Source organism: Anser anser (assembly GCF_964211835.1).
Source record: "Anser anser genome assembly, chromosome: 2".
Classification (NCBI taxonomy): domain Eukaryota; kingdom Metazoa; phylum Chordata; class Aves; order Anseriformes; family Anatidae; genus Anser; species Anser anser.
In genome coordinates, this window is record NC_139721.1 from 142,451,920 (window position 1) to 142,467,210 (window position 15,291).

The window sequence follows — 15,291 nt, forward strand, 5'->3', positions numbered from 1 at the left end:
TAAAGACCATCCAGTCCCAACCCTCTGCCATGCGCAGAGACACCTCCCAGCAGACCAGGTTGCTCAAAACCCCATCCAGCCTGGCCTTGAATATTTCCAGGGATGGGGCATACACAACTCCTCTGGGCAACCTGTTCCAGTGCCTCACCACCCCTATAGTAAAGAATTTCTTCCTAATATCTAATCTAAACCTACTCTCTTTCAGTTTAAAACCATTACTCCTTGTCCTATCACTCCAATCCCTGACAAAGAGTCCCTCCTCAGCTTTCCTGTAGGTCCCTTTTAGGTATTGGAAGGACACTATAAGGTCTCCCCAGAGCCCTTTCTCCAGGCTGAACATCCCCAGCTCCCTCAGTCTGTCTTCATAGGACAGGTGCTTCAGCCCTCTGATCATCCTCTGGACTTCCTCCAGCAGGTCTATGTCTTTGTTATGTTGGGGGCCCCAGAGCTGAAAACAGATTTTTTATACATTTTATTTTCTTCCACTTCCTTTATTTAGATCTCTCTCACAGTAACCTTTATGTTGCTGCACTATATCTTCTTGACTGATGGATTTTATTTTAGGTAACCTGGGGGTGAGTGTTCAAGAAAATCACCACTCTGATTCTAAGGCTTCAATTATCTCCTGGGGCTCTGCTTTTGGAAACATGCTTTCACAGTTTCTTACTTGATGAGAAGCTCCTGATTGAATAATAGCCTTGAATTCAATTAGGAACCATGTGTTTTTCTGAGCAAAATATGAAGAAAATGGCTGTTTTCCCATAAGCACCTTGTTTAATTTTCTTGCAGTCTATCTCCACATTACACATGTGCTGCTCCTGTTGTCATTCATTAATTTTCCTTTTGAGATACTTGTTCAGTCATTATTTTCTGCCAAATCCTGAAGAATGTATTTATATAGTGGTTTTTTTTCTATTTCTTCTCTCTGTGAATTAATTATAAATTGAATCATTTGCTATCTGCTTGTCTACATTCCTAGCAAATGATAGTTGGATGTGCATTTGATTGCATCAGTTATTATTTTATGTACTTCAGTTTCTGAAGTAATCATAGTTTGACAAGTGCTGTCCATTCTTCTGTGTCAAAGACTGCACGGTCAAAGAAGGGAAATTACAGCAAAAACATGCACCACAACTGAATGTGCTACGTGGCTATTCATTTAAAGACCAGGATGATGGTTTGTTTTTTTTTTTTTAATCATCTAGCTAGAAGACTTTTGGTTAACCTGTTGAAATAATTCTCCATAAATAAATCATGCCAACAGAGCAGGGAAATGTGTGCAATTCAGTGTAATATATTGGTTGTTTCATAACTGTGATTAAAATATGGCTACTCTTGTACAACTATTGTGTAGTTAGAATCATTTTCTTTTTTGTTTTGAAGAGTCCTTAGTGCTGGTGGATGCCAGTGAAATGGGACAGAAGCAGAAACGTATATGGTTATGGAAGAGTTTGAGACATGGTACAATGAACCACAATGGCTCCATGGAGCATGATGGATTGCCACATGGGATCTGCCTGTCTGTGTGCTTCCAGTTGCTGGCCTCTTCAGTAAGGCTCCCAACAGAGTAACTGGGAGACTAGAAGGCTTTTTTTTTGGCTCATGTATTCAGTGACATTTAAGCACCTTACAGCAATGGGATTTGAGTATTTAAATATCTTCCAGGATCTAGGTCTTTTCCACTTTTTGCAATAAATGTGCATACAGAGAAGTTCATCAAGAGGGACCTAATGTTGAGCACTTTGGTCCCAGTGCAACATAACCTTTAAATTTGTACTCAATTGTCAAGCTTTTGGGTAATTGCATTGAAATACCTGTGTGAGTCATTGGCTAGAGCAGAATAGGCTTGGCATCCCTTAGCCTGGCACTGAACAGAACTACTTGTCTAGCCAAAAATTGCTCATCACAAGTCCAAAAAGAGGACTGTGATTGCAAATTCTTCTTGTGTCCTTTGGGTGACTGAATAGTTACTGGACAGTAATGATATTTTATATCTGATGACCCAGACGTTAATAGTTATGTTACCATTACTAAACTATCCAGTCTCTAGTGGGGAAGCATTCAGCACTCTCTGGTGTGTGCTTATTGTCTTTTGAGGTCAGAGACTGGTAAGCCCTTTCAGCTTCACTGAAATTTTGGCAATTCAGGCTCTTTTCTATAAAACATCATTGTGCCTCTCTTAAAAATGAACAAATGGGAAGCTATTGATTTCACAGCCTATTCACTTTACTGAGCCTGATGGTGGATGAGCAGAAGGAATGCACTAGGTAAACTTAATCCAAGGTCTCAGTAAGCATTTCACATAGCCTAGTGAACAGCAGATATTGTGCTCTGCCCAGTCTGGAAATGGTATGTTGTCTGTTTATGTGTTGTAGGTGCCAAAGCTTTGGCATCCTGTTGCTCTCCTACAGATTACTTGTAAAGCTGAGCTATAGTTTATTATGTTTTAATTATCTCGTGCCATGCTGCTGGGATTTCTCTCCTCTCAGTCTTGATTCAGAATAGCCATGGAGACTCAGCTTTGATTTTGGTATGCATGCTGCTGCCTGGAAAAGGGTCTTGATATGTTACACATAAATAAGTAAAGGAGAGAATATTTTGTGTCTCTGCATTGCCACTGATGTAAAATGAACAAGCTAAATTCTGCATCCAGCATTTTTGGCTTAAGTACACTCAGATTCTCTGAAATGTAATAATTCTTTAATGTTTTGGGTTCACCCTTTTATAGTAGAAAAGCAACATGTTTGCACCCTGATGATAGTGGACTTTTTGCATGGCACCCAGAGGAAGCATTACTCCAGTTCTCAGGTCTGATATTTAGAGATATCTTTCATGTTGCTGGTAAAAATGAGTGGTGGGTAAGACACAGTGTTAGCTGAAAGTGCCAGTAGTTGTCTGGATATTGCAGCCCCAATACTGTGATTACAAAGGCCGAGTCAGGTGTGGCAGTGTGTGACAACAGGAGTTACTCTGTGGTTAGTTTTTATAAAGCTTAACAAAGCAATGGCCCCTCTGCATACCTGGGAAAGTAACTGGTTAGAAAAATTACACTGGATTGTAAATAACTGCAGCTGGGTTGTATCTGCTTGTTGTTCTTCTTTTTTAATGGGTTTAATTAATGGTTTTATTATATTCTTGCATGGCTTGTTCATGCATCATAAAAGTAACTAGGCTCTTTTTTCTAGTGACTTGAATAGCATTGCTCTACAATTAGCTTTAAATTAACAGCTAATATAAGGCAGGGAAAACAGTGCTGGAGACTGAAGTTGTTGTGTTGCCTTCAAGAGAGATGTTAAGGAATTTCTGTTTGCTTGTTGCTTACTTGGTTTTTGTTTTGTTTTGTTGTCTGTTGAGGGATGATTTATATACCCACAAATCAGCCACCTGATGCTTTCACCTCTGAAAGTACAAAGTAGATGTTGAAATAGATTCAGATAACCCAGGTAACATCTTAGAAATTCACATATGTTCAGCCTCCTCCAGCTGAGGACAAACTGTGTTTCAGAAGTCTCCCGTGATTGATGTGGAAGCGTGTTCTAATTTACTCTGTAAGTTGAGTAACTCCATTCAGAATGACTATACTCCCAAAGTTTAAGCTAGTAAACCACTTTAGTCTGAGACTCCACAGCTGAAGCACCTTACAAGAACTGAGACATAAAAGAAAATGATTAAGGGGGTTGTATAGCCTTTTGCCTCTACAATATCTCAAGTAAATTTTAAGGCTCCTGACAGTAGCTAGTGGCAGTAGAAAAATCTTTTGCAAGTGCTGCAAAAAGGTGAATTTTACCACCGTTGGTCATTTAAAGTATAAAATGAGAATCAGCAAGCCTGATTTAATATGGCTTAAGACATTTTGCCATCTGCTCTTACCATCATAGCTCCCATTTAGTCCCATCGATATGAGAGCTTTCTCAGAGAAGGACCCAGTAAAATCTTCTGCAATCTTTGTTTATGGCTATGGATACTTATTGCAATCATTCCAATTATTTGGGCACTGCTGAATACTCAAGATTGGAAATGTTTACCAGGTCTTCTAGAGACCTATCTGTGGTAATTATGGAAAAGAAATTACTACCTTGAGGTGCAAGCAGATTGAATATTTTATTTTGTTTTCCTGTGTTATTCCCACTCATCCTGATGATCAGAATGGGGTTACATGGGATTTCACTTTCTGTAAAGTTACATGGATGCCTTTCTGTAAAGGTGCCTTTTGATGCTGCTGCATTTTCAGTGTCAGAGAGGTTGCACATTAGCCAGCAAAACACTTCCAGAAAACCTTATTCTACTCTTTGTTTAACACAATTAGCTACCTGGCTTGCCTCATTGTATCTGTGCCAGATATAGCATTCCCTGAATTTTTTTTTTCACTTGCAAGAGGGAAGGTCCTTCTGGTCTGGAGGTCCTTCCCTCTAGTTCTGAATTAATTTAAGGTCATTCTATGTGAAATCAAAAGATAGGGGGTTCAGATGTGACCTAGAAAGTAACTGGAGGTTAAAAGACCTTCCTAGATGGATGATATCTCCTTGTCTTGAGCTCCTTGGTTGTGAAAGCTGCCAACTGAGGAAAGATGAAAAAAATAATGGATATGGAGTGTGCAAACCAAACACTCTGCTTTCATCTTCTCATAGGATTGGACAGGTGTATCCCGTAACACTGAAAAGAACAAATAAAAATGAATAAAACAAGAGTACTTTCTAAATCTATATTTTTTTCTTTTTCATGTGACTCATGTTTAACCTGTAAGAACTCACTATCAAAAGTTATAGTGTCCAAGGGCTCTGGTGAATTTTAAAGAGAGTCATTTACAAGGAGAATGTGAGCATCCCCAAACACGGGACAAAAATGTGCTTCAGGGACATGTAACGTTATTAGGGCTGTAATATATACATACAATATTTAACTACTATTATTTCACTGGAGCTTAGTTTTCCTCAGAGGCTACATATATGCCTTCTTTCCAGATATTTTGCAGGGAAGCACTCAGTGTTAAACTTTAAAGTTTTAAAGAGTTTGATCTGTTTTCCATTTGCTATAATTTTGAAAAGCTCTTTCTATTATAATAAAACAAATGGAAGTTGGGGTGCCTGCTTGAGGAAATGTAAACCATTAATTGTTTATAATTTTAGTTCTATAAATTGGAGTATTAGGAGGCTAGCTAAAGAGATTTTTATTCATAGTAATGGTTTATTGGACAATTGTCAGGCTTGCTCTGGCTGTGGGATGGTGTACTGCCACACCCATTCTTTACTCTGGATTGTTTTCCCATATCTGTACAGAATTCCTGTACAATTTTGTTTACATATTTTCGTTTACCACTCAGATATTAATTGAAGAGACAAAATAAATTCAAATCAGACTTTACATTGGGGGTGGGAAGCTATGAATTCAGAGTTGTTTGTGCATGACTTTAAATAATGTTATATATTTTAAAAGCTTGGTTAACAAAAATTATATGGGATATTTTCATTAGACATTAAGATTTTTCTTTTTACCATGAACGTGGTCAAATACTGAAGCAGGATGCACAGAGAGGTGGTGGTGTTCCTGTCTTTGGAGGTGCTGAAGACTCACTTGGACATGGCCTTGAGCAGCCTGGTCTAACCAGACATGTTTTGAGCAAGGGGTTGGGCAGGACAATTCCAGAGGTCCCTTCTGACATCAATTATTCTGTGATTCAGTTTAGTGTTTTAAAGAAAATCACTGCCAGCCCTGTTTTCAATTAAAGCATAGTAGTGAGATGACAAAAAGTTTCTACTAGAAGCCGTGTTATACTGCTTACAAAACAGGTCCTGTCTCCATAAGACCTGAGAAGCTAGGCCATTACTGAGTTATTAAGCAGGTTATTCAGGGATTTATCTGAAGCAATGGAAGTGTAGTCCCAGGCTGTGGACAACACAAGAAGAAAAATATACTTATGTAAGACTTATTGAAATAAAAATTAATTGAAGTAAGACCGTCTTTGCCATAAATGATATATAGGCAGTAGAAAGGAATTATAAGGACCACTGTACCCCTATTGATTCTGTCTCTGAGCAACTATTATTCAATGTATTGATTGGATTTCTCATTTCTTAAACGCTTCAGAATTTTGTTTGCAAACTGTGTTTAAACAGGATGCCAGTTCACAGGGAAAGACAGAAGGAGAAAGACTTTTTTTGGTGGAAAAAGGGCAACAGAAATAGCAGCTGCTGTTACAGCTGGTGACTGCGGTAGGTAGCCATAACATTTTCAGAAATGAGTAAGCAGTTCTGAACAGCATGGGGCAGATGCAAGCCAGGTTAGAATGAGATCAAATCAGAAGAGATTCCTCAGCTTTATAAACTAGATGATTATTTCTTGCATCCTGTTCAAGTATCCAGTACCTCCAGATCCAGTTACATTTCAGGGTTTAGTGGCTGGGTTATTACAGTGCAGCTTGTTTTGGAAGCAAAACCAATGATATTTTATTGAAATGGAATCACCTCTGCACCTCTTGTTGGTCTGTTGTTGGCTGTTATGTATGCCTTTATTGTCTCTCTATAAAGTAGCCAATCAAATATAGCAAAACAATTACAGGGTGCATTCTCAGGTACAAATTACTTTCTACAGACCACTTGTGTTAAGTTCCTCTGTAAATAGTTCAATTTCTTGGTCCTGCTCCAGTGATCTGGCTCAGTACTATTCAGTGTTCTGGTTTTCACTTGAATGTCATGTACATTCTTCAAAAATGCAAATGACATTGCAATCAAAATGCAATCAAATGCAATCAATAAAGCAGATGCCCAGTTTGATGGTGCAGGTCCTCTGATCATTGAGATCATATGCTCTTTTGTCATTTTGTCTGAGTAGTTGAAAGTACTGTCAGATGAGAAAACAAACAAAACCTTGCTAAGATCCTAAAGAATTATTATTTCTGCCTAATCATCTGGATGAATTTTCAGTTTACAAACAGTTTCTCTGCAAACTTATCATCTGCTGTTCAGGGAAATTCTGTCTGTACTGATAGCTCTCATCTTTGCTTCCCGAGTGCCTAAGCTTGCTCACCATTTTTTCCCTCAGTATCATATTGTATTTCATGTAGAGAATTTTTCATTTAGTAATCTATCTTCTGGGTAATTAAGAAATTCTTTTTTAATCTCTTTGTCTTGTTGGTTGCATTCATGGTATTTATAGGTATGGAAATAGTTATTGTCTGGCCATTTTGTTCTTTACAATTGACCAGAAAAAGTGTTAGTCAAATAAATAAAAACTTCAAAAATGGAGCCCTCTTCACTAGCAAACAACGTCTGCATCTTTAGTGTTGCCAGCCTTGTATTTCCATACCAAACCCACTGAAATGGAAACTCAGCTTCTGTATGTATGTATGCTTAGTCTTTTTTTTTTTTTTTTTAAATTCAGTATAAAGATATATTTAATTTAAGGTAACTTCATTTAGATCTTTCAAAAATACCAGGGTTAAGCTCTTTATCCATTTGGTTGAGGGAGGACAAGTAGGAAAGCAAGAAGAAAGCTAAAATGTGGTGCAAGTAATTAAAAGGTTGCTTCCATCTGCTTTCATTATACAGCAGGGAAAACTTCTTATAGCATCTGTCAGGGAGTACTTCCCAGATGATTTTTGATGGCATGTCACACTATAAGAGAATGGTGTTGTTAGAGAATTATCTTTGGATTATACCACTTTTAATAAGGGGCAAAGGAATGATCTGCAGAGATGGCAAGGAAAGAACAGTTTTCTAAAGTTGTTTAATGTATTAGGAGAGAGAGACTACTGAGACAGTAGTTTCTATTCATGGTTCAGCAGTAGATAATATGGAACAGGGTGAGGCATAGAATAATGAGCGTTAATTTATGAAGTTTTGACTTGGGGGATTTGATTCCTCTATCAAAGAGAGTTCCAGAAGTTACTAGTTAATGAGAAGTGATGGGACTTAAAGTGGTGTTTGAAAGAACTGTGGGAACAAAGAGAGACAAACTCCAATTACAGAGTCGATAGCGGTTTGGGGAGATGATTTATGGGGACACGGAAGGTCTGATGTTTGAGGATATGAGAGGAATATTTTTCTGGTAGAATTAATTTCTTCTGATAGATTAGATAAATGAGATCTTTTAGAGCTTCCTTCAGTCTGAGAGGGCTGTTATCTACAAGGAAAAATGTGTTGTGGAAATGAATATTAGAAGCCCTATTTTTACAGTTAACTTCCTTTTCCAGTAAGTCACTTAAAGAAAAAGAAGCAAACTGTGCAGTAGTTCAAAACTTTGTTGTTCTGGCATATATACTTTTGTGATATATAAATATAATGGGTAGACTTAAGAGCATTCATGTTCTTTTTGAAATACTTTCTGATCAATTCCAGGTTGGATATAAGGAAACAGTGGTTTTCAACTTCAGAAGTAGTTTTACAGGAAAGGCAAGGATCATATCAGTTTGGATCTCTTCTTATTTTATCTTTACTGGTTCAATTGTCTTCAGGGTAAACAGATTTATAACTAGATGCTTGAGAAACACTAGTAAAATATGCAGTGAAACAAGAATAATAATTGCCATGGGAGCAACAGTGAAAAGGCTTTTTGCCAGTTCCACAGACACCAACTAATCAGAATAATTTAAGTCTTGGACACGTTTCAGAAAGGCCATTTATATAACGACTCGAAGTGACATGTCTAGCTTAGGAGCTCTCCTCTCTGTTGTTAATTTATCAACTTTCATTCTGAGAAAACAGAAGATGCTGCTAATAGTTTTAAAGAATTCTGTAGTAAAGACAACAGATGAAATGTAGAGCTCTTATTAGCCAGAGTGGTGATTTTCTAACTGATAGAGGGATAGTTTTGTTTCTCACCGATATGTCATACTTCAGTGACAGTAATAATAGCTGTGCTCCACATTCCTGTTTTTCAGAAACTCCTTTCCGTAAAGATCAGTGGAAGGCCTCAAATGACAGAGATGGTGTTGATGGAAACCACCCTTTCCATCATCCTGAAACATTCCCCAATTACATTCCTTATTTCTCAGAACCTCCCATCTTGAATGTCTCTAGGCCCCCTCCACACTTCAGTTAGAGTTCTCACACTAGAGTAGGATATGCTCAGGAAATTAGAGACTGTTGACCAGAGCGCATCCTCCAGGCCTTTGCTATCAACAGATCAGTTGTATCAATGTGAGTTTTGTTTGCATGAAGGTTAGGACTGAAATTCATGAGACATGACTTCAACGCGGGTATAAAAAATGAAGAGTTAGGTACTGTGTAAGTTGTGACACTACGCAGTGCAGCCTAGACTAGGGAGGGACTTTATACAAACAGTACACATAGGTTTGCCCAAAAGGTATATCACTAGCTGTTTAGGACTATACATGTGTTAACTTTAAAACCATATAAATTATAGGCTTTTTTGAATCCATTAGTAGCTCTTATGAACAGCTGCATGGGTATCAAGCAGATTATCTGCAAACAGTAAAAGCTATAATGCTGTGCTTATGCAACATAAGAAATATTTTAGGCTTTTAGAAGTAAATATTATCTTAAGTTGTGCAATAGCAGAGGTAACAGGGACAACCACCATGTACTTTTACTGTCCTAACATTCCCCCAGAAAAGAGAGGCTTAATGCAGACTGAATAACACAATTATAAAGTAAATTACTCAGGTGACTGTACACTTGGGAGGAAGAAAAAAAAAAAAGTAGGACCTCACGGAAGGAAGATAGGTTTATTTTGTTTTGTAACTATGGATTCTATAACATTAAAATGAAACTAAAAGAAAAGACCAATTCTGTGCTCACATCCGAGAACTCAGAAGCTATTGCACATGCTAGACACGTTTACTAATAGGCTGTCAGGTTTGAAAAATCAACTGAGAAATACTTACTAAATTTGCAGATGAAGCAAAGGTGAGAGGATTAAAAGTGCGTCAGGGGGGTGGATTGAGGATGATCATGACAAATGAGAGCAGCGTTCTGAAAGAAATAGAAGCAAATTCAATGTGAAAATGTGTGTCTATTCCTAAGAATAGTGTCTACGCCATTACAGGATGCGAAAAGCTGGGCCAGACCAAGGATTCACATTAATGCTGCACCCAGGCTTGCACACTTCAGGAAAGATGCAAGCCACATAACAAGACCAAAGGAGAGGACTAAGACGAGGTAGCAATTGTGACCTACATGGCTAGAAAAGTGTAGAGGAACATTAAAGGGGCTTAGTTAGTAAAACAGGCAGCAGGCTGAAGTTGAACACAAAAATATTTTTCAGGTGCTTAAAAAGTAGATGCAAAGGAAGGAAATAGTTAGCTCTCCTGGCGCATGGTGGATAGGATGAGCGCTACTGAGAAGCAAGGCAAATGAGAGTAGGAGGTTAGGAATACGTTTGTGACTATGAGCAGTTAAGCTTAGCAGTAAATTGCCTAATGACATGGAAAATCTCCACTGGTAGAGATACCTGAGAAAGTTAGATAAATGTCTGGCAGGAATATCACAGGTATTATTAAATGCAGATGGACATGATAGATATCTTCTTGATCAATTTTCTCTGCTTCCCACGAAATACATAAAAAAGATACTTTGTTTTTCTCTAGAGTCATTTATGTTTCCCAAATCATTTTAGTTTGAGGCATTTTGTTTGATTCCAGTGCTGAATAACTATTGCTTGCCAAATCTTGGCTGCTGTTGCTTATATGGACCCCGTGACTGAGGCAGAGGAACCTGTGTATTCACACTAGAAGCCCTCTCAACAGACCCAGAGGAAGGAGTAGTTTGAAAAGTTGCATTTGATCTTATATCCTAACATCCAGGCATGGGTATGGACTTTCACTGGTAGAATCCTGAGACAAGACAGAACAACATGTTTTATCTGTTTTACGAAAAATCTTATGAAAATTTTATTACTGGTTGAGAGACAGGCTTTATAAGATGAACATACTAAAATGTTGACAAAATGTCAGTCAGTCTATCAATACTGAACAACAGAAATACAGTTACCACAACCAGAGGAAATCATAAAAGTACTTCCTTCCAGGATAAATTAGCACAGCAACATTTTCAGAAAACTTGTTGAGATTCATTGCTACTACCCTTCAGTTGTCACTGTGTTTGCCTTTCATTCCTTCTTAAAAAGTCAGCTATGACTGCCTGTGTCCATGTATGTTGACAGAAAGGTCTTGGAGCAAGGTTTTGGTTCCCCTGAGTCAATGAGCTTTGCCAGTGTCTTGCATGGGGTCAAGACTTTGTCTCCAGTCTTTTATTTTTCTTCTTATTTAATAGCAGGAATTTTCATCATTTGTATCCTTGCCTTCAGAACAGTAGATGGAAGTCCAGGGTCTTTGGGAAACTTGAGAATCATGGGAATGATTCTTTTTCTAAAAGTAAAATTAAATAAATTAGAACTGGAGTAGTGTTACATGAATGGGCTTCTGAGAGCTGGCTAGACCAGTGGCAAATTCCTTGTGCTTATTTTTGATATGATATGACACTGGAACTCAAATGTTTAAAGCTGCCAGATATGTTCATGTCTTTCTCTCAGAATAGGAAATAATGGACATGTTTGTGAGTGTCCTTCAGACGCTCTAAATTCCAGGTTGTGTAATCATGCTGTTTCAAGCTCGAGAAGTAAAGTACATATTGCAATTACTCCCCTGGGATAATTGTTGTCTTGTTGAACAAGAATTTTGTTGCCTTGCTCAGCCAATCCTGAAGTATGAAGCACTTTAAATAACAAATAAAATAATTGAATTCATATTTTATTTAGTGAGTGTGGTGCCTTGTATAATCAAAAATGTTTTTGGCTGGATTCACATTCCGTGCTGTATTATTCAGCACCACCTCTGGCTCTGAATCCCAGCAGCTGCCCTGGCTCCCAACCTTTACCTGGCAAACATCCTCCTTCAGAAAACCAATGTTTGCAGGGACTAAGGAACAGAATGGAGCAGCTACGTGTATGTCTTCTAGATACAGTAATATTTGATTACTTAAGAATTTAAGAAAAAACTTATCTCCCATGCATTAGCAGATTTAATATTCATTTTTGAGGAACTGAATGATTTTGCACTTGGTAGGTCTGTCCCAAAGCTGAGAGAGATGAAGCACACATCTTTCTTTACAGATGCATTTAGCATATTCCTTGCTGTTTTTTTCTTATTCCTTCCACAAAAAAATAGTGTCCTGATTTCAGCTAGGAAAAAGTTAATTTTCCTCCTAGTAGCTGATGTGTTTTGGATTTAGAATGAGAATAATGCTGATAACACACCGATGTTTTAGCTGTTGCAGAGCAGTGCTTACACAGAGCCAAGGACTTTTCAGCTTCTCACACTGCCCTGCCAGTGAGGGGACCAGGGGTGCACCAGGAGCTGGGAGGGGGCAGAACCAGGGCAGCTGACCCAGACTGGCCAAAGGGATGTCCCACACCACATGGCGGCATGCTGGACAATTAATATGGGGTGGCTGGCTGGGGCGGGAGGGACTGCTGCTTGGGAACGGACTAATTATTATTATTATTTCTCTTCCCTTTATGTCTTATCACGCTGCCTTTATCTCAACCCCTGAGCTTTTACTTTTTTTCCTCCTGATTTTCTCCCCCATCCCACTGGGAGGAGGCAGGTGAGCAAACAGCTCTGTGATACTTAGCTTCCTGCCAGGTTAAACCACAGCAAATAGTTATGGTACAGGTTTTCTTGTTTGCACTTTGATGGAACTGAAGCATCTTTACTTAAAGCTTTTCCAATGCATTTCTAAATGTATTGTTGCATTTTCCATCTTTAATCCCCCTTTGAACTATTGTTTTCTGTAGTTTATTGAGGCCATCTTGAGACAAAAGAAACCAAAGAAAATAAAAATTAAAAAAAAAAAAAACAACCACTTTTCCTTCCCTTCCCTCAAAGACTGGGGGCTAATTATGTCAGTATGTGCATCTTTTGAAAATGAATCAGAATCTGAGTTCTTTTCAAACAAAACAAAAAGCCAGGAAGAAGATTTGATTTTTCACTATTTCAAGGTTCAAGGGAGCAGGAATAAAGAATATAGCAAAATTTTTGCACTGTGGTTATAAGTCTGGTGACTTAATGCACAGCATCTGTACATCACAGGAGAGTCTTGCCTAGTACTCAATTGGGCACATAATGAAGATATTAGGATATAAATTGAATTTGTGAAAGAGAACTTGGAGCAAGCTCTTTTTCAAAGGAGAGCTCAAGAATGCTTCAATAGGATGTGACTTCTGAAAGCCTGATTTAATGAATCCACCTCCAGCATGTGCTTCGTCCCCCCACTGCAGTATCTTATTCTCATTACACTATTCCTTAAAATAATTTATTGGGACCAAACAAGGAACATTATGTTGAGGTGCATTACACTAACAGAGGACTTTTGTCTTACTAATCATTTTTTTTGATACATTAAAAACCCTGCATGTACATGTTTAGACCTTTCCAGCAGATGAGTGATTTCAACATAAAGCATCCAATTCTTTTATACTTTTTTCTATCTTTCTAGTGGAATGAAATCTTATCAAAACTTAGAGATTCATTCTGCCTCTTTGGGAATATCCGTGGCAATAATGTGCATCTAAACCATTCTGGCCTGTGGAAGAAGCCTATTGCATCCCTTGTGGTGCATGGCTGTTTCTTGAAAAAACTACATGATTCTGTGCCCTAATTTGTCAGCTCAAATTACTCCATTTTTTTTCAGGCAGGAAAGCTGGCAACCTGGGAACATTCTTTCAGATATCAGTTTTGCCAGAGATATGATTGGTATCAGAGGTATGATGCTTCTGGATTCAGAAACATTGTTTTTTCTTCCAGTACTGCATTTAAATATGTTATTTGGATAGCAAATCATACAGTCTACTCAGAAACACATTTGAAAAGAAGATTCATGTGGCTAATAGAAGCAAGCTACAGACACACACACATTTTCTCTGCTTCATGCATGAAAGAAATCTGTGTGAAAGGCTGATGTCTAAAATTCCCCTCTCTGTATATCTCCCTCCTCCTAGAATGTTTAATGTTTACTCACAGATTAAATGCTATAAAGATAAGATGTATTTTATGCACACAGACAAGAACATGGCTTTCACAAATTTGAGTTAGTGAAAAATCTTGGAAACACAGAAAAACAAACAAGCAAAAACCAGTTGCTGCTTGTGCTTAGGATTCGGAGACGTCTGCTGCTTCCCAGTAGAAATTGCTCACTGCCTGTTCTCCCTGTCCTCTGTTCTGGGTACAAGCAGAAACTTTGCATTCTAAAGTAATTGAATGTACTTTAACTCGTTAAAAAAAATCTCCAGCTAATTCCACCTTCTACTAGATTTACTGATTTGTTTGCCAGTTTTCTTGCCATTTTCTCTCTATTCCCATAGTTTTTAGTGTTCTGGCCTTCAGTGGGGGAAGAGTTTTTACTCTTTCATTACTGTTTCTGTGCAGTAGATGAATGATGGTCATTCTTTGGTGTTTCTCATGATTATTACTTCTGTCCACAACAGTGGATGTAATACATGAAAAAATCATTTTCATACCTGTAATTTTGCCTTCCCTCAGTATTGATTTACTATGTATGAACAAGTTTTCTTGTTATTAAATTGGTAATCTGTCTTATGTTTGGTCTGACATAGCATTCCTGTTTTGGGGGGTTGTCTGACTGAAGGCAAGAAGGAGGATTACGTAAGGTTAAACTTTCACATATTGTGAACCTACTTGCTTAGTTCAAAGCTGCTATTAGTGGATTTGTTTTTGGTGTCTTCTGCCCTGACAGTTGCTTGTAGGAAAGCTCCCTTGGTCAATCAGTGCATTAGATCTGAAATGGCATCATTTTTCAAAAAGAGACAGAATAGTTCCTTAAACCTCCATTCATCTGGTTTGTTATTGGAAGTTTAATTTGCAAATAGCGAACCCATCATAAGAGAAAACAAAAGATCAAGAAAAGAAAGAATCAATTTAGCCCTTTTTCGATATGAATATGCTACGAAGGAAATTATGCATCTCAACATTAGATGTGAAGGATTTTGCTAGGATTAGTCCCAACCTAATTATATGCAAAGCATTACACTATTTGAATTTTGTTGTTTGAAAGCAGTCTTATGGGGGGGAGGGGGGGGGTGATAAGAAAATAAAGCCCATGGCAGTGGGATTGTAGAGGAAAATAATACTGTATTCAAAACATCTTTTTTTTTTTTTTCCATTTAAAACCTTTCTATCATTTCTTTTGGATTTTATTAAATCAACGTTATTTTTCATATTTGTACTCTGAATATTGAGAGTTTAGATTCAGGTTAAGTAAATGATGCCTGTACCAGCTGCTAAGACTTCCTAGTTAACCTGTGTTGCTACTTGTTTTG

General features: G+C 37.9%; 1 protein-coding gene across 2 annotated transcripts in view; it reads left to right on the top strand.

Annotated features, from left to right (window-relative positions):
- PLXDC2 (plexin domain containing 2) overlaps positions 1 to 15,291 on the top strand; it is a 268,152-nt gene that overhangs the window by 24,995 nt on the left and 227,866 nt on the right. The window contains exon 1 of one of the 2 annotated variants that reach the window (XM_083826050.1): positions 13,687 to 13,717. The exons of the other annotated variant lie outside the window; for it this stretch is intronic. Coding sequence (XP_083682176.1) covers positions 13,702 to 13,717 — 16 coding nt within the window. The 5' untranslated portion in view covers positions 13,687 to 13,701. Of the gene's footprint in view, positions 1 to 13,686; positions 13,718 to 15,291 lie in introns of those variants that run through there. 2 annotated transcript variants of the gene reach the window in all.